Below are 25,530 nucleotides of genomic sequence, written 5' to 3'. Positions count from 1 at the left end.
TATTAAAATATATATCTTATGCATATCCATGTATTATTGCATTATTGAAAAATTTAATAATACATAACAATTTTACAAATAAATTTTATAACGTATACTTTAATAGAAATTTTAAAAATATATTCAAAAGATGACGTGATTATTTCATTATATAAAGTTATACATAATAGTTTTATAAAATCTTATAAAATAGAAGATAAATTTAATAAATTATGATTTCATATATTTCGCAAATTCGGTATGCCACAAAGTGTCGACACCATCGATGTGTTTATGAGCAAAAAGCCTTTCGTTTCTTCTCTATTCGTTTACGAAATTGGGTTATCGTTGAAAAGATGGAGTGGTCAATATGTGAAATATAAATAGAAATATATACTATTATTAAGACGTTTTAAATTTGATTTTAATTTGTTATAGTGATATTGTAGAATTCAAATTTATACAATTACTTATAAAATTGTTAAAAAGAATTAGAATTTCTGACATATATTGTGCTCCAATCACGGAAGAACCATTATGTTGTGTCAACGTAATCGACGGCAGCACTGACGCCTCTTCAGTAATTAACCAAACAAAATGGACACCAAGATAACGATTAAGCGAACATTCGTGCAGTAGATTTACATGGAATGTCCAGGAGAATGGGATTAACGTGTACACTACAGTGAGTTTTATTTAATTATTATGAAATCCTGATTTTTTTATAGTAAAAATTTGTACCTTTGTATAAGTTGTTTATACATTTCCTAATTTTAACAATATTGAAAGTTAATTTTGACATTTCAAGCTAGAACAAAACTGTATAATGCTACGTTATATTCATAGATGTTTAGCATACAAAGTAAAAATATATCATTGTATCCTACCTTAATATTTCAATGTTTTTCATTGATCTCTTGCAATTTTACGTTATAATTTTTCTATATCAGTACTGTATTTAATTTCTGTTCAGCAAAAAGTATGAATTCTCTTCATTTTTATTTTGCACCTCTTTTCTCATAATAAATTGTGATTCAATTGTAGATTGCATAGAAATATGTAGGGTCATTCTTAGGTTGACTATATTTTACATAATATGTATTTAATTTTTACTTCCTTCCTTGTATTATTCTTTTTGTCTGTTTAATATATAATAAGATTTATAATTATTGAATGTTATTTAGATTACATGAAGTCACTTCTGTTTAAATTTATTGAATCATACTGCATGACAATATTTTATTGCTCTAGTTATGAACTATTTATAAGTATAAGATAAAAGTTTTTTCCAAAATAGTAATTTTTAAGAGTTAATTCGTAATCTATGTACTTATTTTAAGGTAAGCAGAAGCTTGTTATTTATAGATTTTCAATAACTGCTAATCATAATAAATTCTCTCTCTCTTTCTCTCTCTCTCTCCAAACTAATAAGTTTTTTATCCTACTTTTCTTTTTTACTAAAAAAAAAATTTATTATTAGTGTTATTTTTAGAAACTATATAAATCAATATTATAACATTCACAAAGATTTGTAATCTCAAAACGAAAAAAATTTGCACAGAATTGCCAGTCATAAATTTTCTACAGTTTATTTTTCTTTTTTTTTAATTCATTACTAATTCATTACTCGGTCAATTACGTGATTTAACTCCTTTACCGTAATCGTAATATATATACGTACATCATATATATGCATTCAATCTGATATACAATATTAAATATACTTGTGATTTATTAAAGATGTTTTACTTACACATTTAAGCTAATACTTAAAGGACAGGATTGGTTAATCGAATATCCTGCCCTGGTATCCTACTTTATAAGGTAAAATCTGATTGGTTCTCTTTGTGGTATAATTCGGACTCCGCCTTACTACCGCCAATTGCGTTGTGTGTTTTTACCATGATACCAAATACTTTATGTGCTAGGAGTGTAATTCTTGGAAGGTTGCAGCGTCCAATCTCTTTTCTTCCCGTTGTTTTCTGTTTTCATTTAATGAATATACTACATTCACACATTAAAGTTATACGTATGTGATACGTACATACGTACGTATATACATACGATATTCATACATTTATATATGATATACGATATTTATAAATTTCATTATACAGTATATTTGAAAGATACAATATAATTACTTTTAATAATGAAAATAAGAATATAATATCTACTTAGTCGATATGCACGGAAAAATATGATCCATAATTTTCATTGATCTTTTTTTTTCTATAGTGAATCGTGTATTTTCGTATTTCACAAAATTTGTCTTATAGTGTCATTTACGCATATAATTTTACTCTTGATTTTAAATAGCTATATTCTGCTTATATTTATTTTCTTTTATTTGTTATGTTTTGTAAATTAATTTTGTTTAATTTTAAATCATAATCGTCGTAACAATGCATATTGTTAATGCTTAAAATTATCAAAATCTACATGCATCTATTACACAATAATTTTGATTAAATTTTTTTTACAAAATTAAACAAATTTTTGCTACTACCATTTTTTACTACCAGAAAATATACTGACGCACTTTGAATATTAAATATTTTGTCTGTTATTTTAGTTTTTGAAAAAGTCAATAAGTAAACATTGGTTATATAAATTGCTCAAATGCAATTGTTAAGTAATTCGAATTCATTTCAATACATATCTGAATTGTCTTCTGAATTCTATGTTTCTTATACATTTTAGTCGTGTAATCGCGATGAAAGGTTTTTGTCATTGAATTTTATCATAATTTGAAATATTTGCTGGACGATAATATACATAATCGATTTATTTTTTATATAGTGGATTTCTGACAATTTTATTTTTTATGTATTCTGTTATTTCTGTTTATACCAGAAGCTTCATGAAAGAATAAAAAATTTGAAAAAAAATAATGCAAGGCATTACAAAATTATATATTAAAAAAAAAAGAAAAATTATGACATCTCATTCATCAGAGCGAAGAATCAATCAAATTACTAAACATCGTGATCACATTGTGTATAAATATCCAGTTATTAGGTTACAATTACTTTACTTTTCAATGTGAACGTTTCCTGGTGTTATTTCATTGAAAAATCTTTCCTAATTAGTAACGAACATCGAAGACGTTGAGGCATAAGGTACATTACACCGAAGATGTTAAAATACAAAGGATGGTTTAATGTTTCCCCAATACATTACATTATTGATTTCACCGATCCAAAATGAATAGTTACTTACACAATAATAAACTGGAAAATGTAAATAATTCAAATGCGATGTGTTTCTTTTTTTTTCTCTTTTTTTTCCATGTTCATTTCATGCGCGTGTCTATACATGCACAGAGGTTTTTAAGTGGTAAAGAGAGATGCGCGCGCCACCAGGTGGTGCAGTGAGTGAGTGTGTGCGCATGACGTGAAAGGTAGCTGTATAAGTTTCTACAGATGTTACGATTTCTAACTGGTGTTGGTGACGGCCTCTGTTGTACAGCAGGACAGGACAGGCTAGGGTAGAGTAAGAGAGAAGAGTAGTCCTTCGTTGTGAACTGTACTAAAGGAAGAAAGGCGAGGGAAAAGGGGTTCGGGTTGGGTAGGAGGGAGGGGGGCAAGAGAGCGGTGGAGGGGGCAGCAAAGAGATGTGTAGAATGATTCGGAGCTATGGACACGCTTGCACCTCGACGGTTCGCGCCGCAGCCGCAGCCGCAGCCACCGTCAACGAAAATCTTGTATACGCGCGCGCAAATGAGGGTGGTTTTTTCGCTAAAACATTAACATATAACTACGTCCGTCGAGTAATATAGACCCTGGACGAGTGTTTCCCACGGAATATAGAAAGAAATTAGTGAATTGTGCGAAGTGAAGTGACGCTTTGGTGCTTGAATATCGAGCGTCGCGGTGGCCGCTACGAGAGTGCTCTTGGAAGCCCAAACGGAAATCTCTCACGATAATGGCGTACTTTCCGACGAACCGTGCTTTTTTTTTACCAAGTCGCTCTGACCGCCTCTAATATTGTACACTATGCTTGTATTTTATCTCGTCGCGTGTCGAAATTCCACGGATTCGTGAGGGGGAATAGAATTTTGTCGAGAATAAAATTACGCCCGCAATAAAGTGTGAGAACTTTCTACACCTATCTTAACAGTTTCTTCTTGTTCACCCTTATATTATACTCAATGTGTGCGTTTTCAGTTCGTATCCTAATAAGAGCAAGAGTTTCTTTTCGTATATTTTAGTACTGCTGTCAGTGCTTCAGGTTTGTAGAGTGTTTTTCTTTCCTCTTTTCTTTCTTTTTTTTCTCTTTCCCCTTTTTTTCTCAGTTTCTCTCGCTTTGTGTTTACGTGCATGTATCGATACTTGAGAATTTTTGCATATCGGTTTTGCAATTTCTCCAGCGTGCTAGCAACGTGCAATAATACCATATTGTTACTGTGGAAAAAAAAAATGTTGATTTTATTGCCTGCACTAGTTGATAGTGAGCACGAATCTTTTATTGTTCCATTTAAATAGATAAAATGGCGTGAACTTTTCAATAAACGGTTATTTCTTGAAAATTACATTAATTTTCTATATTGTTTAAATAAATTCCATGGTATATTCAGTTAAAATTATTTTCTAACATCGATTTCATATTTTTAATATAAAATAATTATTTTTCATTATTTCTAATAAATTTTCAATTTTTTTTGTGCGTGTTATTCGTACACATTTTATTACAATCAAATTATAATCATCTTATTTTAATGTTAGGTTATGTTAATTTGATCATAATAATGAATATATACAAGTATATATCCAGTGTCGAGAATAGTTTAAATTTAGGTTGATAAAAATTGTACAAATGAAACTATATGTAATGTAATACTTGTATTATTTAAAAAATAAATACAGTAACTGTTAAACTATAGCAATTTTGACTATTTTATGTTAATTATTGTGAATGAAGATTTTATTTTAATGATAAATATAAATCAACAAAAGGTTGAAAGTTTTATAAAAATGTGTAAACACTAATATATTGGTTTTTAAAATATGATATTCATAAATATAAAGCTAAATTTATTAATTTTTACTTTTACTGTGATTAGGGATATGAGTGATACTTTGTTGTTTTCATACTTGGTTAAGTATGAACATATTCATGCGCGAGGAGTAATATTTTAATGTTATATAAATAAAGTATCAGTAAAAAAATGTTCAGAAATAATAATTTATACATGTATATTATTTTGAAATATGTATTTAAAAATGATATTAGGGCATATTCCAAGGGGGAAAGGTTATAGCGATTATGAGAAATTAAGCCATAAGCGTATAGCTTTTTCCCTTTGGCATTTGTCATTGTCATCATATAATACGTAATACTAAACATTATAAGTGTTACATAAATACTATAATAATAAATTAAGAACATTAAAATTTATAAATTAAATTAATATTTAATAGAATTTCAATAAACATTGTTTCAGGCAAAAAAGACTTGGATTAACAATGGGCACGTTAATGTCTGAAAGAGAGATTATAAGATATTCTCTTAAGCCTGAAATAGAGGCGAAGAGTCCTGCAGCATAGACATGGACTCGTACGATTTGTTTGGTGAAGATGTTAGTGGCTCGATGCTTGATGCTCTTCCTGACCTCGGGGGGAACGATCATTTTGTTGACCCTGCAGGCACAACTAATTCTGTGGTAGTATCTAGAGATGGTTCAAACCCTGGTGTTAATGGAGGAGGGAGTTATATTAGTCAATCTTATATATCTCAAGAATCTCCACTTCAAAAATTAAGTACGTTTGGTGGATCTGATTTTGGGAGTTCTAATCAATTGCAAAATCCACCACAACGCAACATGTTTAATCAAAATCTTGGTACGTTTGATAATGGTGCACCACAGCGTGCTATGGTGCCAGGAGCATTTCAAAATCAAGCTCGAAATATGGCACCACAACATAGAGGGCCTCATCCTGGTAGTGGAGGACAATATCCTAACTATAATGATAATATGTATTCAATGGAACAACAGCATTCAATGACTAGAGCAAATATGTCTCTAGATCCAAGTATGCAAGGTTGGCCAGGCAGTGGAGGCGCTTATCCACAAATGCAAAGACATTATAATCAGATGGCACCACAACCTGGTACTTATCGACAACATATACCTCCACAGTATTCTCATCAACAAGATCAAAGTGGAGTGATGAATCAGAAATTACAGCAGCAACAACATTTTAGTAATCAGCAAAATATGATAGGAAATATGGGTGTGCCACATCAAGCAATGCAAGCTGGTGGAACAGGTAGTGTTTATCAACATATGGTTGGACAACAGCAACATTATCAGCAAGGAAATTCCGTCACAATGTATCAAACGTCTCCTGGATATCCAGGCTTTGCTTCAGCTATTCATCAACAGCAGCAGCAGCAGCAGCAACAACAGCAGCAGCAGCAGCAGCAGCAGCAACAGCAGCAGCAGCAGCAGCAGCAGCAACAACAACAACAACAACAACAAACTCAACAACCACCACAAAGGATGCCACATCATCACCCCTCTCATCCAACTCATCAAGGACATCCTTCACATCCTCAGCAGTATCCTCAACATTCACAACATCCTAATACACCACAGCAACAACCAATAGATTCTCAATATTCTCATCATGCAACATCAATGTTTAATCAGCCTCAACATTCTGGACCAACAACACAATTTGGTACAGCAAAACATGCTACAAGTCCTCAATATCGTGCAGCTTTTCCACAATTATCACCACAAATGTCACCTAGACCTCAGATGTCGCCACGACCACCAGCAGTACAACAACAAATGTCTCCTAGACCTATTATGTCACCAGCTAAACCTAATACATTATCTCCACATCCACATGTTCAACTTCCACATCAACAATCAAATCAAGCTGGGACAATATCTGTATCACCTTGTCCTCCAACTTCAATGCAGATGAATCCAACATCGCAACAAACTACTCTTCAAGCATTGGAACAAATGGTGATTCCAGGTGTTACTGTATCAAATTCGAATGTTTCAAATCAAGATTATAATCAGTTTCAAACACGTCCATCAATATCACAGACACCAAATGTTTTACCTCAATCTACCGCACAAAGTTCTATGTCACCAGTCGCAGGTCCTAGAATGCCTATGCCGACTCAATGGTCACATCCACAACAACAGCCGCAACAAATAAGGCAAAATGTGAATGAAGATAGAAGTATAGTAGAAACTCAACCTCCAATATCTGAACAAAATCCATCAATGTTTCCAGTAACTGGAACAGAAGCTATTCATAGTGTTACAGAAACTACAGTTAGAGAGTCTACAGTACCTCCAGATTCTGTTCATAACACAATTGAATCTTCAAAATCAGAGAATGAAACATTACATCAAAATGTTCAAGAACAACAAGATGTGCTTAGTCAACAAGCTGATTTGATGCAAAATAGTTCACAAAATAATTCGCCTTTGGAGCATACATCTACCAAAATGCCTCAAGAAACTATACAATCCTTACCAACTTCTAGTACAAATGGAAATGTGGATTGTTCAAATATTTCGACATTATCTCAACAACAATTGACTCAAAATCAAGTTCAAACTCCTGTTTCTACAATTGAGGATCAGAATACATGTGATAAGAAACCAAATGATCAACATTTAGAATTGACTCCAGTAAATTGTCCAACCAATAGTAGTGCAACTGCACATCCTCAACAATCTGCAGTTACCAACCAGACAGCGCAACAGCAGCAGCATACTCAACAACAACCTATTAGTTGTCCGCAATCAGTTCAACAACAACCAGTACAACAGCTTCATATAAATCAACCACAAGTAGTATCGTCACAACAATCTCCAGTACAATCTCAACAACCGCTGCAGTCTTCACAACAACCACAAATGAATCAAGTACAACAACCTCAAACAAATCAACAATCATCTCCTCAACAGCAGTTGCAACAAATAAATACTTCTCAACAGCAACCATCAATTACTCAGACTCAACAATCTTCGATATCACAGTCACAGAATTCACAACCTCAAATAGTACAGCCACCACTACCATCACAACCAGCTTCAAGTTGCATAAATCAGGTTCAGTCAACACAGCAATCTCAATCGCATATAACTTCACAAGTCAGTATAATTCCTCAAAATCCACCATTAGTGTCATCTCAGATATCACAGATACAGGCTCCTTTACAAAACTCAGCTTCTCAGTTGCAAAATCAGACTAATCAAGTTCCACCTACACATCAACAACAAATTCCTACAGTTAATCAAAGCAATAATATTGTATTACCATCTCATCAAACTGCAGTATCAGTGCCAAATACACAAACTTCACATCAAGTGCAACAAAATTTTACAGAATATACAAATATTCAAAAGAATAATATTTATTCAAATGAGATGCTAGTGGGTTCTGGTCAACAGTATCCTCCTGGTGGTGATATAATTAGTGGTAGTACCATGCCAAATATGTATAATATGCCACCAAATCCAACATCAACAGCAGTTACATCTGCTGGTTTTGGTAATTCATGTACTCCAGTTACACACCATCAAGAAAGAGCTGCATTACAACAGCAATTGCAAGAATTATATTGTATGCCTCCAGTAACTGAAAATCAAGAAAAAATTGTTTCTATTCAAGAAAAATTGCAAGCTCTACAACAACATGAAACTAATGACCAATGTAATGGTGGACAACAATGTATACTGCAAACTCCAATGTTTACAGCAGCTGTTGTTGATAGTCCACAGGTAAAATATCACATTGTATTTTTATTACATATAATAAATTTACTATTATTTAGATAACAACTTTTTTAATGAATTTACTTTAATCCTTTTCATAAATAGGTTTCAAGTACTACTGGTCGAGGTCGTAGTAAAGGCACTCCTAGAGCTAAAAAGAGTAGAAAGAAAGCTGATAAAGAGGCAGTTACCCCTGCACCAATAACTCAGCAACAGCCAGAGCAACCATTATCAGATAATCAAGTAACTCCCGGAGATAGTAGCAATATTGTCGATAGTGCAGCAGATTCTGAAGATATTAAACCATCTTCTGGTGATATAGAAGAAGAGTGGAGTAAAGGCAGAAAATCGCGACCTCCTGCTAGAAAACCACGTAAACCAAAAGAGCCAAAAGAACCAAAAGAGCCAAAAGAGCCAAAAGTTAAGAAAGAACCAAAACCACCAAAAGAAGCGAAATCTCCGAAAGCACCAAGAAAGAGAAATAAGGACAAAGATTCAACAAAACGTAATAGAAAGTAAGTTACTTTGTAAACATTGTCTCTTAATTAATAGAATATTTCATTAAATATTTTTTATTCTTGCAGAAAAACTAATCATTCTGAATCAGCTGATGATGAAGTTGCACAAGAAAATGAGGAAACCGCAGTTTCTGATTCAAGTGCAATTAAAGAATCAGATACAAAACCATCTGAACCGTCCACTCAAAGTGACCAAGAGCAAGTACATTCTTCAACTACTGAGCCATTGGTAACTGAAACAAAAGATCAAAATAAACAAAAAGATTCAGAAGATAGTCCAGCAGATGAAAAGAAAGAAGAAAATTCAGATGTTGGCACAGTAACAGAAACTGCTACACCTAATAAGAAAAAAGCTGCTGCTCGTAAAAGATCAGTTGGAAAAGTTTCATTAGGGAAATCACCTAGAAGTTCGAAGTATGTTATTTTAAAATATTGAATATCGAGAAGTCATACATTTATTTATAATTTTTTTTAATATATATTTTATTTTATTATTTTGCTACATCTCATTAGAAAGCGAAAAAGTCGAATTGCGCCTGATTCTGATGGTGAAGAACTAGCCGCAACGCCTCCACCATCACCAGAAGCTGGAGATGATAATAAAAGGCGTTCAGCGAGAAATACACATCGTAAGAAATATGTGGACGATGTAATGCTTAGATTTTCAGATGATGACGTACCTCTTCAAGATGCTCAGCTCTCCAAAAAAGTAGAGGGAACAAGCACTGCAAAACCTGTGTCTGTTAAAAAAGATAATGAAGGTGGTGAAGTTGGCCCTAATAAACCTAACTTTGTATATATTGTATGTATTATGTATTATTTTTTTTTTTTTTTATGAAATTTGATTTGCAAAATTTTTAAAACAAATTTTTTGCATTATAGAATACAACAGATGAAGATTCCATGGTTGTGCAACATATACTATGTTCACGCATAGGAAAAAGAGAAGTTAAACTTGTAATTCCGGAAGTGAAAACTGAAATATCCACTGAAAAGAATGATAGTAGTGTTCCTGATTCGAAGACTAAGGAAGGAGAAAATGAATCAAAAGAAGAGACCTCTGAAAAAGAATCAGTCTCAGAAACAAGTAATAAGGATGAAGATGATACTGAGACTTCTGAAGATAAAAGTATCAGTGATGTAAAAGATAAAAGTAAAAGTGAAGAAACAGTTACAGAATCTAAGCAAGAAAATATTGCAGCAGACGTAAAACCTCAAATAATAGAAGTTGAGGAATATTTTGTTAAGTATAGAAATTTTTCATATTTACATTGTGAATGGAGGACTGAAGAAGAATTATATAAGGGTGATAAACGAATTCAAGCCAAGTTAAAAAGATTCAAACAAAGACAACAACAAAATACTAACATCTTTGAAAATGTAATTATTTTGTATAGTTTTGATATTACAATAGTTTCGTGATTTTCTTTTATTCCTTAATGTTAGATAGATAAATGTGAATAATCAAAATTATGATTTTTTTTTAGACCGAAGATGATCCATTTAATCCAGATTTTGTAGAAGTAGATAGAGTGCTTGATGAGGCAACACATACCGATCCAACAACTGGAGAAACTTTAAAACACTATTTAGTCAAATGGCGATCTCTTCAATATGAAGATTCCACTTGGGAATTGGAAGAAGATGTTGATCCAGAGAAAATAGCCCAATTTATAAAATTTAATAAAGTACCTCCTAAGGATCAGTGGAAGGTAATGCTCGATATTATACAAATAATAATATAATTATATTTAATGTCAAAATAATTATTATGTAATATCTATTTAGCCAAAAAAGAAACCAAATTCATCAGCGTGGGTAAAATTAGAGGAATCACCAATTTATAAAAACAATAATAGTCTACGGCCTTATCAATTAGAAGGTCTTAATTGGTTACTTTTTTCCTGGTACAATGGACATAATTGCATTCTTGCGGACGAAATGGGTCTAGGAAAAACAATTCAGTCTTTAACATTTGTGGATGCAGTATATAAATATGGAATTCGTGGACCATTTTTAATAATAGCACCGCTTTCGACTATTCCAAATTGGCAACGTGAATTCGAAAGTTGGACGGATATGAATGTTGTAGTGTATCACGGATCGTAAGTACAATTTTATTGTAATTTCATATTTGAGAATGAAATATTTTTTACTACACTGTCTTTTGTTTACAGTGCAGCAAGTCGAACCATGCTTCAAGAGTATGAAGTTTATTATAAGAATGAAAAAGGACAACAAATTAAAGATTTAATCAAGTTTAATGTATTGATAACTACATTTGAAATAATTATAACAGATTTTAACGAGTTACGGGGCTATAATTGGAGGATTTGCGTTATAGATGAAGCTCATAGGTTAAAGAATAGAAATTGCAAGTTACTTGAAGGTCTCAGACAATTAAACTTAGAACATAGAGTTCTTTTATCTGGTACACCTTTACAAAATAACGTCAATGAACTTTTTTCACTGTTGAACTTTCTCGAACCAGTACAGTTTTCTAGTAGTGAAGCATTCCTTAAAGAATTTGGTAATTTGAGTAGCGAAAGCGAAGTCCATAAGTTACAACTTCTTTTGAAGCCAATGATGTTACGCCGACTTAAGGAAGATGTAGAGAAATCTTTAGCTCCAAAAGAAGAAACAGTAGTTGAGGTAATTAATATTATTGACATAAATTTGTTTATGTATATTCAGAAATTAATAAATAGTTTATAATAAATTATTGTCTTTTACTTTCCAGGTGGAATTAACAAATATTCAAAAAAAATATTATCGTGGTATCCTAGAAAGGAATTTTTCTTTCCTTGCAAAAGGAACCACATCAGCTAACATTCCAAATCTTATGAATACAATGATGGAATTAAGAAAATGCTGTATTCATCCATTCCTACTTAATGGTGCAGAAGATCAAATACAATTGGATTATAAAACTGGCGAAAAAGAAGATTCAGAAGCTTATTACCATGCATTGGTAAATAGCTCTGGAAAAATGGTATTAATTGATAAATTATTACCGAAACTTAAAGCCAGCGGTCATAGAGTATTAATATTTAGTCAAATGGTGAAATGTTTAGATTTATTGGAAGATTATTTGCTGTATAAAAAGTAAGTTGTTAATTTTTATTTTAGCGTAAATCGCACATTTTCATAAATAGTTTATTTATTTTTAAAGATATTGACATCTTAATCTTTTTTTACCTTATCTAAATTCTTATACTAATACAGTAAGTGATGAAAATAATCTTATTAAAAATATTTGGTTAGGTATCCATATGAAAGAATTGATGGTCGAATTCGAGGAAATTTAAGACAAGCTGCCATTGATCGTTATAGTAAACCTGATTCCGATAGATTCGTTTTTCTTCTTTGTACCAAAGCAGGAGGTCTTGGAATTAATCTTACGGCAGCAGATACCGTGATTATATACGATAGCGACTGGAATCCACAAAATGATTTACAGGTTTTGATTAAATTTATTCCATTTTAATAAAATTACATTTAGCTTTCATATTTATACATGATATTAGTATGATATACACATATGTAATACATATCAATTATTAATTAATATATATGTTAAGTTTTATACATACAATAATTTACTATATTATATGTTATATAATTAAATTTTATGCAGGCTCAAGCTCGATGTCATAGAATTGGTCAACAAAAAATGGTGAAAGTATATCGATTACTTTGCCGAAATACTTATGAAAGGGAGATGTTCGATAAAGCTTCTTTAAAACTTGGATTAGATAAAGCAATTTTACAATCCATGAATACCAGTCAAGGAGGTAAAGATCCTAGTAATAAGCAGTTGACTAAAAAGGAGATAGAAGATTTATTAAAGAAGGGTGCTTATGGTGCTATTATGGACGATGATAATGCCGGAGATAAATTTTGTGAAGAAGATATAGAACAAATACTTGAACGAAGAACACAAGTAATCAAATATATTTCATTTATTGAAAGTTAGTTATTTTTATGTATTGATACTAATTTACAAAAATTCAATTGTGTAGATTATTACAATTGAAGCTGAAAAAGGATCGACATTTTCAAAAGCTAGTTTCGCGTGTTCATCTAATAGATCAGATATAAATATTGATGATCCAGATTTTTGGAAGAAATGGGCAAAAAAAGCTGAAATTGATACAACAGAGAAAAAAGAAGAGGATGAATTAGTAATATCAGAACCAAGACGAAGAACACAAATTAAACGATACGGTCATGACGAATCTGTCGTCATGTCAGATCTTGATAGTTCAGATGATAATAGCGACGATGAGACAAGTAGTGGGTTAACAGGTAGAGGTATGTTCATTCTTAGTGCATGTTACAAGACAATACCGTTTTTAGCTTCACCAAATTAACGCGATTCTTGGAATGGAATTATGCTACGATAATTACAAAGGTATTGGGTCATATTTAAATATCCTATTTTAAACATTTTGAAACTTTTATTGTTATAAAATCAACAAAACAGTCATTTATTTAAATATCTTTTTATTTATAAAAGTTCTTTAATTTTTGTGAACATATTAAAGCTTGATTAAATATTGATTAAATATTGAATTTCCAAACTTTGTAGATACAAACTTCATTTTTATTTTATATTAAAAATTTTTTCTGTTTATACTTATGTTAAAAAAAGAAATGATCAAGAAATTTTAAAATTTTATTTTAAAGAATAAAATGATTCCAATTTAGTTTTTCAACAAAACAAATTAACAATATCAAAATTTTAATGCTATAAATTCTAAATTAGTTTATTATATTTTTCTTGTTTTTACAAATAATATTTTATGAAAAGCATAAACACAAGATATATTTTTCTATTATTTTTATTCAATCAATGTTACATACACATATAATTATAATCACATGCATGTATGTTTACATCACTATTAAATACAATATTAGTATATTACTCTTATTTCATAAGCTATTTTTCTTAATGTATTAAAATCAAAAATTAAAATATTTGAATATGTTTTATTTTCACACTATAAAAAATTTTTATTGTAGCATAAATTTAGAATATATTGTGTAATGCATGGCAAATTAAATATCTATCTGTCTGCAATTATTTTTCTTTATAAAATATTCATATTATGAAAAGAGTTTAATGCAGTTTAATTTACTATTTAATTAATATAAATAATTAATATAAATATTGTTTTAATAGCTGTTTATTATTTAGATCATAATTTTATTATTTATATTTTATAATTTTATTATTTAGATCATAATTTTTGGAAAACGGGCCAGTTTTTCCATCAATTTTTATATTTACAAATAATTTTCATGTATTAAGTTGTCCTAAAAGTTTCTTTCGTTGGTTATGCAACGCTAAGATTTGCATATTTGAATTTGGTTGGAATGTTCTACTTGATTCTCTATATTTTAAGATATTGCCCCGTCTGGCTAAAAAAATTTTCTTTGTTCAAAGATTTAGTTCAATAAATGACATAAAAAAGCAATTTGAACTAATATTTTATTAGCAAATCACAAAAGTTTTGAAAAGGTGGCATTACGAGACTTCCGATAAGATAGAGGAAGATAATAGATCGGAATGTATCATACATAATTTTATAACATCATATAAAACAAAATATCCATTGTCTATTAATAAAATAAAAGAAACTTTTAGGTAACCTTTAATAATATTAAAGGTAATATTTAATATTTAATACAGTGTTGTACTAAAGCGAGAAATAAATGACTCCTTTGGAATAAATAATTTCTCGTCTACAGTAACAAAAATCGAAAAGATGCTCAGAATTTTTATATACTTAAAAATATCAAAGAATTTCATGTCTCATGTCTGTTTTAATTTCGAATGAGAAAAATTTCCATTTCATAAAAGAACGATTATATTCGAAATTTCATAAAAATAACACATAAAAATGATAATATAGGAAAATGTAGAGAAAAAGAAGAAGAATTACATATTTAGTGATATATTTTAAGGTGAAACACATAAATATTGATTTGCGATGAATATATTCTTTTGGGACAAATTATTGTTTTTGTTTAAAAAATTACAAATTAATTTTGTTTAAAGGACTTTCTTCTGATATTTTTGAAAGAAAGTGACGAGCAATAAGATGCATTATCTTTAAATTGAACTCTTTCCATCAAGTCATTAAATGTAAAAATCGATGTAAAAACAGTGTAAAGTCTAAAAATAGGCTTTCCGTTCTCTAATTTATTAATTGAGTTTATTTTTTCTTTGTTAAAATAAGTAATTACATACTGTATATTACTGTATATTTATAAGCTTTCTTGAATATCAATTTCAATTTCTTGAACAATTAAACATAAATACTCCCTTTTTTTACATCATTACTACAAAATTATTTATATTTGGATTTATGTTAATATATTAAAGTCGTAATAAGAAATATACTAAGATATTTTTTTTTTGCCACCATAAGGTAAAAAACGAAGAGATAAATTTGGTAAGAAGACACGGAAATTCTGCGACGAATATGTCCCACGAGAAGGCGAAGTGGTATATGGAAGTTGGGCACGAAGCGAATGCTTTAAAGTAGAACGAGGCTTACTCACATTTGGATGGGGTCGATGGGAAGAGATCCTTCAACATAGTCAATTTCGTCGAGGATGGCGTGAAGTTGACGTTGAAGATTGTGCACGAGTTATTTTACTCTATTGTCTTCGTTACTATCGTGGCGATGAAAAAATTCGTAACTTTATTTGTGATCTTATTACGCCTGTAGAAAATGGAGAAAAAATCAAAACTATGTGTGTTAATACTAGTGGAAGAAATAACAGGCAAAAGAAAAAGGGTCGAGTCAGAGAGGGTAGAGAAACACGTGGATCAATGATCAATGGAGGTCCTAATGATCCTAATCATTGGAGTAATGCTGAGAAATATGATGGAGACATATTTCTTGAAAGTAATTACAGAAAACACTTGAGTCGCCATGCAAATAAGTACGTACATCTATTATAATAATATTTTCACGATAAAATTTCTTAAAAAATATTTCTAATTGAACGTATTTGTTTAATTTTATTAAAACATTATAAATAATTTTTGTATTGTGTACAGAGTACTGTTACGTGTGCGAATGCTTTACTATATCAAACATGAGATTATTGGAGACTTAGTCCAGCATATATCTGATGGTGTCCATGTCAGGTTAGTGATTTTATATGTATATATATTATATATATATGTATATATATATAAACACACGTGCGCGCGCGCGCATATATACATACACTTACATACCTATATATAACTTTTAAATCTCCATTATTCTACGCTCTACTGACTATCATAGAATATCATGCACTTACACGCTTATACGGAGCTTTATAGTTGCATGTGCAATGTATTTGTTTATTCTGGGAGCTGTAATTGTATGAGGAATGCTCATAGAGCTAAACCATGTTTACTTTGTAGCTCTATAAATAGCTATTAATCGCTGATCCTATATTACTAATATAAAAATTTTCCCATCCTATTTTATGAACATGTATATGAATATATACACGATTTTTAAATTATTGTAAACACTTTGTACGGCTTACTATGGTCAAAGATGGTCAACTCAGCAATATCATGGTAAGAAACAGCTATAAAGCAGTGCACTGTATTAAAGGGGCAAGCAGAACAGGAAGTTTAAAAAGTTCACTTACACTTTACTTAAATTTAATTAAATGCGAAAGGGATCAGAAAAGCAAATAGTGATTTCTTAAATATTATTTAATGTAATATGCCTCTTTTCTATATTTATTTAATAACAAGCATTTTAATTTACGGTTTTATTAAAATTCATTGAGTACAAAACTTTTATAATCTAAACGATTGGCATACATAAATTGGCAAATTGTAAATGAAACCGCCCTACAGTGCGTTGCGGATAAACCCTCCACAGTTGACGGAACGACCAGCGAAATGGTGGGACTCCCAAGCAGACAAATCCTTAATAGTTGGCTGCTACAAACATGGCTACGAGAATTACGACCAGATGAGGATTGATCCCGCGCTTTCTTTCATTACAAGCTGCCCTCCCCCTTCCCAGTCTCAGACCATACAAAATAAGTAAGTAACTATTCTTTTTACGTTGTTTTATATATACATATATATATATATATACGTATATTATCTATGTGCCACTGCTATTTCATTCTAACATATATGGCTTGCATGCTGTTTAAATTTGCTTAAGATAATGCCTCTGCTAGAATTAGTGTATAAATTTTCCTTTTCATTTTATTCATACTTTTATTCGTACTTTAACAATGAAGGAATTTTCTATTTTTACCTGTATTAAGATATTACTTTCTACTAGCTTTTGTTTACAGTGGAGAAGGATGATGCATATAATATACCAATATATAATGATCTCTTTAAGTGTTATAAACAGTCAATTATTATTATTATTATTATATATACTTAATAACTTCTGTTTATAATGTAACATTTTAGTATCTGCAGCATTTTAAAGTGGTAAACATAAAAATATTTTTTAGTTTTGATATTGTACATCTTTAAACTGTAGCTTCAAAGTAATTGTTACATTTATACTTGGTTAAGTATATGTATGTTTTTATTATTAAATACATATTAGAAAGATTTGTTTAGTGAAAATTAAAAAGAATAAAAATATATTATGTAAAATATGTAATGTTAAACTTAAGTTTTAATTTAAAATATTTACAAATTTCAGCAGCAGCAGCAGAGATGATACTAGTTTAGAAAATGATATTGAAGATGTTGAATCTCTTGGAATGATAAAAGATTCAAAAGATTCTGATAAATTTAATCGAGAAACACCTACTGATTCACCTGCTTTACCTAATAAGGCAGATACACCTGGGCCTGAGCCCAGTAGTAGTCATGAAGGAAATGATGGTTTATTAGATGATGAAAAAACTTGGCCTTCTGTGGTTGATCTTAATACTCGTTTACGTCGAGTAATTTCTTCCTATCAGCGAAGCGTAAAGAAGGAAGATGTGAAAGTATTACAAAAATCAAAGTCAGGAATGGAAAGTGATACAACTGTCAATCATGCTAGTTCTATAAATGAACCATCATTAAATATGCAAAAATGGGATTTACAACAATTTGCTATGTACCTATTCGTAAGTTATCATGCTTAAGATATTATTTACTGTAAAAAATAATAGCATATAGTCATCTAGTACATATCAACTTTTTTATCTTACATAGAAAATGGAAAAAAAGGGAAAAATGGAAGCTATGATAAAAGAGAGAGAGCGAACTCGTATTGAAGAACAAAAAACAAAATGGTCACGGCGTGAAGAAAGTGAATTTTTAAGAGTTGTATCGACATATGGTGTTAATTATGATAGAAAGAAAGCACAATATGATTGGACTAAATTTAAAAGTATAGCTAGATTTGATAAAAAAACGGATAATGATCTTACAGATTATTATATGTCTTTTAGAGCGATGTGTAAAAAAGTATGTAATGCTAAACTAAATGACGAGGATGGTATGTTCAAAATTATATTTATATATAGTTATATATAGATTAAAAAACTAATTATACAGTATATTTTATGTTTGACCTAGTATAATCAGATTGTATACAACAATATACAAGTTTATTATAAAGATTAAGGTACTAAACACGATGTATATATCACAGACTTTTCAGACGTTCCTGTTGACCATCTCAGTCCGGCGAAGGCAAGACAAATATTAGATCGTGTAGATCTTCTAAGCAAAATACGCGAAGAAATTCTATCTCATCCTCATTTGGAAGAACGACTTTCATTATGTCAACCATCAGGTGATACACCTGATTGGTGGCAACCTGGAAAACATGATAAAGAATTATTACTTGGAGCAGCAAAACATGGTTTAGGGAGAACTGATATAACTATTTTAAATGACCCTGATTTCTCATTTCATAAACTTTTAAATAAAAATATGTACGGTAACATTCAGACATCTAAAATCTCGGATAAATCTGAGAAAGCAATCAAAATCGAAAATAGAGAAGATATACTAAAATTCGATAAAGATGAAATACTTGTAAAATTAGAGAAAGGTGAAGGTACTCTGAAAATCGAAAAAGTGGGTGCAAAGAAAGATAAAGATATAAATATCGTAGAGAAACGTCCAGAACATATGGATTTGGAAAAAAGCCAAGTAGAATTAACTATTATAAAGGCTGAAAATAAAACTGAAGAAAAACCTATCAGTAATGCATTAACTATTACAACTGTCGCAAGAAATATGTCATCGGACAAAGAATATATTACAAAAATAAAAACTGAAGAGAAGAATGAAATAATGATCGAATCAATAAAAAATGAAATTTTCAAAACTGATCAAACAACAGGAATTAACAAGACAGATGAAAAAACAAGTAATGTAACAACGAATGTTGAAGAAGCAACACCTATAAAAATAGAAAAAGAAAATCAAAGCAAGGAAAAGGAAGCATCGCCAGAGATAAACAAAGAGGTTCAAGAAGAAAAACCAAAAATATCTCAAACCCAAGAAATAAATGAAAAAACTTCGTTAGAACAAAAGGAATCTATAGAAATAGTAGAAAAATCAACTGAAAATAATGAAAATGTAACGCCTGAAACTGATAAAGTCAATGTGAAAGTAGATGTTCCAGTTGTTAAGGAGGAAATAGAAATAACAGAAAGTAAATCAGTAGATACATGCAAAGATAAAGCAAAAGTGTGCAAAATTGATGATAAGTGTAATGTTCAAGCAGCAGAACTCAAAGCAATGTTTCCCGATTTGGAAGTTATTCAACCATTATCACGATTAACGCAAATTGATACATTTGTTCTTCGCGACAAAGCAGTAGATTATAATGAACCAACTGTTGTGCAACTTCTATCACACAATAGTAATAATGCTATCAAATGGCCAAAGGTAAATACAATCCGATATTTTTGTGCATTTTTGAAATTGATTTAGAATTTTAAAACAATGCCTGTAATGTTCTTATTACTAAAGTATACAACAAATTTTTTTAGGAACATGCAATTGAAGCTCGTTTAATGCATATTGTACATGCAATTGAACACAAAGAATGGCCTGTATCTATAAATTTTAGCGCTGGTGATGAATCAGATGTACTTTCAAATGAAAAAGAATGTTCAGAAGTTATAACTATAACTACAGATCATGGAATATCACGTAATACAACAAGTGGAAATAATATCTCACAATCTAAAAAACGAAAAAGACATATTGCTATTGATGTAGAAACTGAAAGAGGTAAACTTAATAAAAATTAAATTAAAGATTGTTTACTTAAAAAAAAATTAATAAATTCTTTTCGGTATTTTTAGCGAAACTTCATGCATTATTAAATAGTAGTAGTCATACAGTTACTCAATCACCTGCGACTTTAAGTAAGCCTGCTGTGTTGTCTGGATCTAATACGTGGGAAATAAATGATGAATCACAATCGGAAGAATCGAGACGTTCGACGCCAGTTCAACCACCTCCAGCGCATCAGCAAACACGAACACCAAATATACCTTTTGATTTAAAATATACAGTTCCTGGAAAACCAACAGTAATTCCTGGAACTTCAAGTACTTTAACTCCCATAGATTTATCTGCTGGGTATGATTTAATTTTCTATAAATTTATACTTAATATAATCCATGTTTTTTATCATTTATTTATATAATATATACATTTTAGATATCCAAAAACAAGCACAGATAATAATAAAGATATTATGAATGAGGTTCAAGATTTTTCAATGCCAAATAAGAACAAACAAATTAGTAGTAATAAAGGGAAATTAGATAGTATGTTAGATAAATTAATGAAAAGAAAAAATTGTGTATGTATGAATATGTAAACTATTTAGTTGATTATTTATATAAACATTTAAATATAATTAACAACTAAAAATTTATTACTAGCCAACGGATGAACCTATAATTGGAAAGGAGAAAAAGCGGAGAAAACTTGACGAAATAGTATTGGGATTAAGTGCAGCAAAAGAGCAACAAAGTAGTCACTATCCTGAACATAGTAAAAAAAGTACAATTACACCAAATGTAACTGTTACTCCAACTTCAGCGCCGATAGGGCTTCCAAATCCTCCAACAAGTACTCAGAAACCGTTTTCCATTACTGTTACTTCGATTCCTTCTTCACGGGCATCAAATTCGACTTCTGGTTTACCACCTCCATCATTACATTCACATAAAGATAGTTTTTCTTCTTTACTTGTTCAAGCAGAACAACAAAATCGTGAATTTAAAAAACAACAGCAACATCAACAACAATCTCAGCAGCAACAGCAGCAACAACAGCAACAATCAAATTTCAATTCAACGCATTCGTCATCAGCAGCTAGTCATAAAAAGAGTTATGAAGCAATGATTGCAGATATCAATAAAGTCGCTGAATATTCTTCTAAAATCGGATCTTACTCTCATGAAGCTAAAGTGAATAAATGGTTAGCTGAGCAAACTGCTATGTCTGAACAATTAGGTGCAGAATATTTAAATGCACCGAGACGAAGACGACCGCGTGTTGATCCATCCTTATTAGATTGGAAAAAATTAACTGGAGAAGAGAATGTCGCTGTAATTAATAGATTAACAGGCAAAAAGGTTTGAATACAAAATTTTATTTTTATCTATATCACATACGTATTTGAATAAATTATATAAACACAATTTAATTATATGTATTTTTGTATACTTACTACGTATTTTATATACTATATATGTATATTTATTATATATATGTATTATACATACATTTATATATTGTATATACATGTATTATATACATATACATATATAATGTAATGTACTTATATCTATTTTAGGTAACAGGCAGTAAAGCACCACAATTAAAACGATTAGGTCAATGGTTGATTGAGAATCCAATGTTTGATGTTGATCCAAAATGGGCTGAACTGGTGAAAGAGCGCGGAAACCTTCCACACGATTTACAAAAAAGATTATCAGGAAATGATAGAAGTTATGTTAACAAGGGTAAAAGTCCAGGAAGACCTCCTATGATGCCAAGTCCTACTAGTCAGCAGTCTACGAATCAAGCTAATCTAGCAGCTACATCAATGGCTTCGGGTTTAAACTTCCCCTCGTTGGGTAATTTAAATAACTCTCTTTTATCTAGCCTTTCTCTTGGAAATTTCGATCCAAAGAACAATCCTCTTTTAATGCCGTTTGGTGGTTTACCCAATCTGGGTGCATTGAGTGGACTGGGCAATCTAAGTAACCTAAGTAATATGAGTTTAACGAATTCTTTATTCGCAAATCTTGCTGGTCTTGGTTTACCATCGTTAGCTGGTATGGAAGCTGCTTTAGGTGCAACAGTAACCAGCACAGCAGCCGAAACCAATCCTGTTGTTAGCTCTGTCAGCAGCAAAAATACAGGTTCGACTAATATTAGCAGTGCTAGTAAATCATCTCGCAGTAAATTGGAGCCTCCTACAAGTAAATCTACGGTGCCTTCAACTTCATCAGCATCTTCTACGATATCAACAACGACACCATTCCCCTTCTTTTTCCCAAACCCCAGTCTTTTGTACACACCGTTGGGTTTGGGTGGTTTAAATCCATTCTCAATGCAACCTGGTGGAGTATCATCGGCCTATGAAAGTCTTGCCCAATGTGGGCTTTTAAATCCATCCACTTCGAGTGCCTCAGCAGTACGTAAACCTGCGTCTTCAGCAAGTAACTCGAGGCAACGTGATACAATTACTGAATCAACGAGTAAACGAAAGGATACAGAGAAAAAATCTAGGTATTCTATTGACCCTGCAATAACATTGCAGCAGTACACGGATATGACGTTACACAATGAAGAAAGACGAAAAACAGAGCCAGAAAAACGAGAGATCTTGGAACAGAACGATGTGGCAGATCTTTCTGAAAGACGAATAGAAAGGAAAAATAAAGAACAGGAGATGAAAGAAGCGCTGGAACATTTAAGTAGAACTAGTGCAGAACTTTTAACAAGAAATCTAGAAGATCAACGACTGAGTGAGAAAAAAAATCGTAACGTAGAGCATAATCAGAGTTCAGAGCAACAAACTTCAAATATGCTTGAAGTAACTCTTGAACCAGTCAATAAGAAACCAAGAGTTGAAATTGAAGTTAGTACACGGCCGACTGCCGTAACGACTACAGTGACTTCAGCGGATGTAACAACAGTTGAAGTAGAACATGGAACGCGACCATCAAATACAACAATCAAACCAAGTTCTGCAGAAGAAAACACATTCAGTGAAACACTTTTGAGCACTAGTAATAAAAAGGAAGTTGATGAAACAGCTACCGCAGTGACAAGTGTCTCGACTGCAGTTATGGTTCCAGTTGCATCTACTGCTATGCCTACATCTACACCCACACGTACACCAACGCCTACATCTACGCCTACATCTACGCCTACATCAACGCCTACATCAACGCCTACATCTACACCTACATCTACACCCATACCCACACCTACGTCCATAGTTACACCTACATCTACAACATCGATAACAACAGAAGATGCAACAACCTCACAACAGAACACTACCAATACTAAAAATGATGTGTCGAAACTTCCGTCAGAAATAGAAGAAGATAATAAAGGTACTAAAGGGAAGAAAGCACGAAGTGGAAAGCGACTAAGTATAGAACCCCCTCCAGAACGAAAAAATCTTCGTTCTAGTGCTGGGCGGCAAGCGAGGGCAGCGGCAGAACGGCAAGCAAGAATGGAAGGTGAACTGCAATCAGATCAACAAGACACTCATACAACAAACGAGTGAAGTGAATTTTTTTAAAGTGAGTTCTAAATAATATTAGTGTTATTAATGATCAAATCTTCCGTTGTTGCGATTATTTTTATTGCAAACTTCTGCAGTGTATTCGCACAACGATTAACAGAAAATCATCGATTCATAAACATTTATATACATGAATGAATCAGTGAAACGACAATTCTTAATTAAATAAAGCACAAGTGCATTCAAGAGACTTGAAAGAAAGAAAGAAAAAAACATTTATAAAATTTGATTTTTCCTTCCAGTTTATATGGAAATAAAGGGACGGATATAAGTAAACCATGTACACATTACCATTGCTATCATTGTGAATGTATAACATTGAAGCTGTTAAGTATGAAGGCTGCAAATAGTATTTTATTATCCGATATATTGTGTGGTAATTAACTTTTAATTATATAACATTACAATAACAAAATATAATTTTGTTAAATTTATTATTCTTTACGATCTTTATTGGTTTTGACGAGGGACTGTTTTATATAATTGCTATCTGCGTAGTTACGTAATTGCGTAGTTACGCAATTTGCGGATCATTTAAACATAAGATATAATCATAATGTAGTAAAGTAAATTTAGTAATAACTTAATAAAAAAAAAAAAAAAACTGTAAATATTATATACATTATGCTTAGAGACTATAAGTGATTGTGTACTTGGAGAAATGTATATAACACAGTGTACTTTTAATTACATTAGGTGATACAATAAACAGCTTTTTTTGTTGTTTGCAAATGCCAACATTAGAATCTTTGTTTTTGATAATTATGTACACCTTTAATAATGAACAGCCTTATAAAAAAATAAGTTTTGAATTGTATCAATAAAATCAGTGGAGAATGTGCATGGATATGATCTAAATCTAAAAGTATAAAACGTTTTAAGTATATTTTAGCGAATTGTTTCTAATTATTTTTATCGCTTTATTAATAAGAATTAATAAGAAATTTTAAATAAAAACTGTTCATTTTTATTACATTTTCTTTAAAATCATAAACTGCCATATATCAATTAAGGCACTAAAGGAATACGCTTATTTATAAATTGTATTTCATGAAATAACAGTAGTGTAATTGTGAAAAGAACTTAATATAATTTAATATCAAATGTATTTTAATTTTTCACAAACATCGATTTTTAAAAGAATATATTGTGAAGTAATGGATTCTCTTGCAAAGTATTATTTCTTACAGCGGTTGCGATACAATACGCAAGTAAGATTTGCCCGATGGTAATGGTACAGTTTTAATATTGTTAAACAGCGTTTTTGCTTCCTCATCAGAAACAGTAGGCTGAATCATCACCTGATCACCCGTCTAAAAATCATAATACAAAGTTAACAATCTTTTGTAGATGTTTTAATAAATAAATAAGTCATAAATACAAACCTTCCAATCAACTGGAGTTGCTACTTTATGCTTCTCAGTTAATTGTAATGATTCAATAACACGTAAAATTTCACTGTGTTCAAATGTTATATTAA

General features: G+C 31.0%; 2 protein-coding genes across 9 annotated transcripts in view; one reads left to right on the top strand and one right to left on the bottom strand.

Moving 5' to 3' along the window:
- The first annotated feature begins 289 nt into the window (after nucleotides 1–289).
- LOC122532563 (chromodomain-helicase-DNA-binding protein 7) lies at nucleotides 290–25,442 on the top strand. Of its 7 annotated transcripts, none has more exons than XM_043661411.1 (25): nucleotides 290–664; nucleotides 5,426–8,737; nucleotides 8,837–9,246; nucleotides 9,316–9,663; nucleotides 9,763–10,051; nucleotides 10,132–10,629; nucleotides 10,737–10,961; nucleotides 11,038–11,354; nucleotides 11,427–11,901; nucleotides 11,990–12,354; nucleotides 12,514–12,709; nucleotides 12,887–13,192; nucleotides 13,272–13,563; nucleotides 15,690–16,209; nucleotides 16,328–16,417; nucleotides 17,135–17,326; nucleotides 17,955–18,369; nucleotides 18,458–18,743; nucleotides 18,900–20,149; nucleotides 20,254–20,497; nucleotides 20,572–20,851; nucleotides 20,933–21,077; nucleotides 21,160–21,858; nucleotides 22,080–24,048; nucleotides 24,293–25,442. In XM_043661411.1, the coding sequence occupies exons 2-24, from the start codon at nucleotides 5,531–5,533 to the stop codon at nucleotides 24,030–24,032; spliced, it is 13,002 nt and encodes a 4,333-aa protein (XP_043517346.1). In that variant the 5' UTR covers nucleotides 290–664; nucleotides 5,426–5,530; the 3' UTR covers nucleotides 24,033–24,048; nucleotides 24,293–25,442. The 7 variants fall into 7 exon arrangements, with proteins under 7 accessions (XP_043517346.1, XP_043517347.1, XP_043517348.1 ...); XM_043661410.1 differs by lacking the exon at nucleotides 290–664 and adding exons at nucleotides 3,616–4,070; nucleotides 4,149–4,212 and having other exon boundaries at nucleotides 22,080–25,442; XM_043661412.1 differs by having other exon boundaries at nucleotides 13,272–13,557; nucleotides 22,080–25,442.
- Nucleotides 25,140–25,530, bottom strand: part of LOC122532569 (peroxiredoxin-6) — a 69,633-nt gene continuing 69,242 nt past the window's right edge. For both annotated transcript variants that reach the window (XM_043661426.1, XM_043661425.1), the window contains exons 4-5: nucleotides 25,436–25,508; nucleotides 25,140–25,363 (exon numbers count right to left, since the gene is read on the bottom strand). In XM_043661426.1, coding sequence (XP_043517361.1) covers nucleotides 25,235–25,363; nucleotides 25,436–25,508 — 202 coding nt within the window. In that variant the 3' untranslated portion in view covers nucleotides 25,140–25,234. The remainder of the gene's footprint in view (nucleotides 25,364–25,435; nucleotides 25,509–25,530) is intronic.

The sequence above is a fragment of the Frieseomelitta varia genome, unplaced genomic scaffold (assembly GCF_011392965.1).
Source record: "Frieseomelitta varia isolate USP_RPSP 00005682 unplaced genomic scaffold, Fvar_1.2 scaffold_459, whole genome shotgun sequence".
NCBI classification, from domain to species: Eukaryota; Metazoa; Arthropoda; class Insecta; order Hymenoptera; family Apidae; genus Frieseomelitta; species Frieseomelitta varia.
This window is presented reverse-complemented; position numbering and strand designations above follow the sequence as displayed.

Excerpts from the sequence above, each read along its gene's own strand:
- LOC122532563 (XM_043661411.1), top strand. The coding sequence starts at position 5,531 with ATGGACTCGTACGATTTGTTTGGTGAAGATGTTAGTGGCTCGATGCTT. Across the intron at positions 8,738-8,836 it reads CTGTTGTTGATAGTCCACAG|GTTTCAAGTACTACTGGTCG; the intron begins GTAAAATATCAC and ends TTTCATAAATAG. Across the intron at positions 16,210-16,327 it reads TTGAGTCGCCATGCAAATAA|AGTACTGTTACGTGTGCGAA; the intron begins GTACGTACATCT and ends TATTGTGTACAG.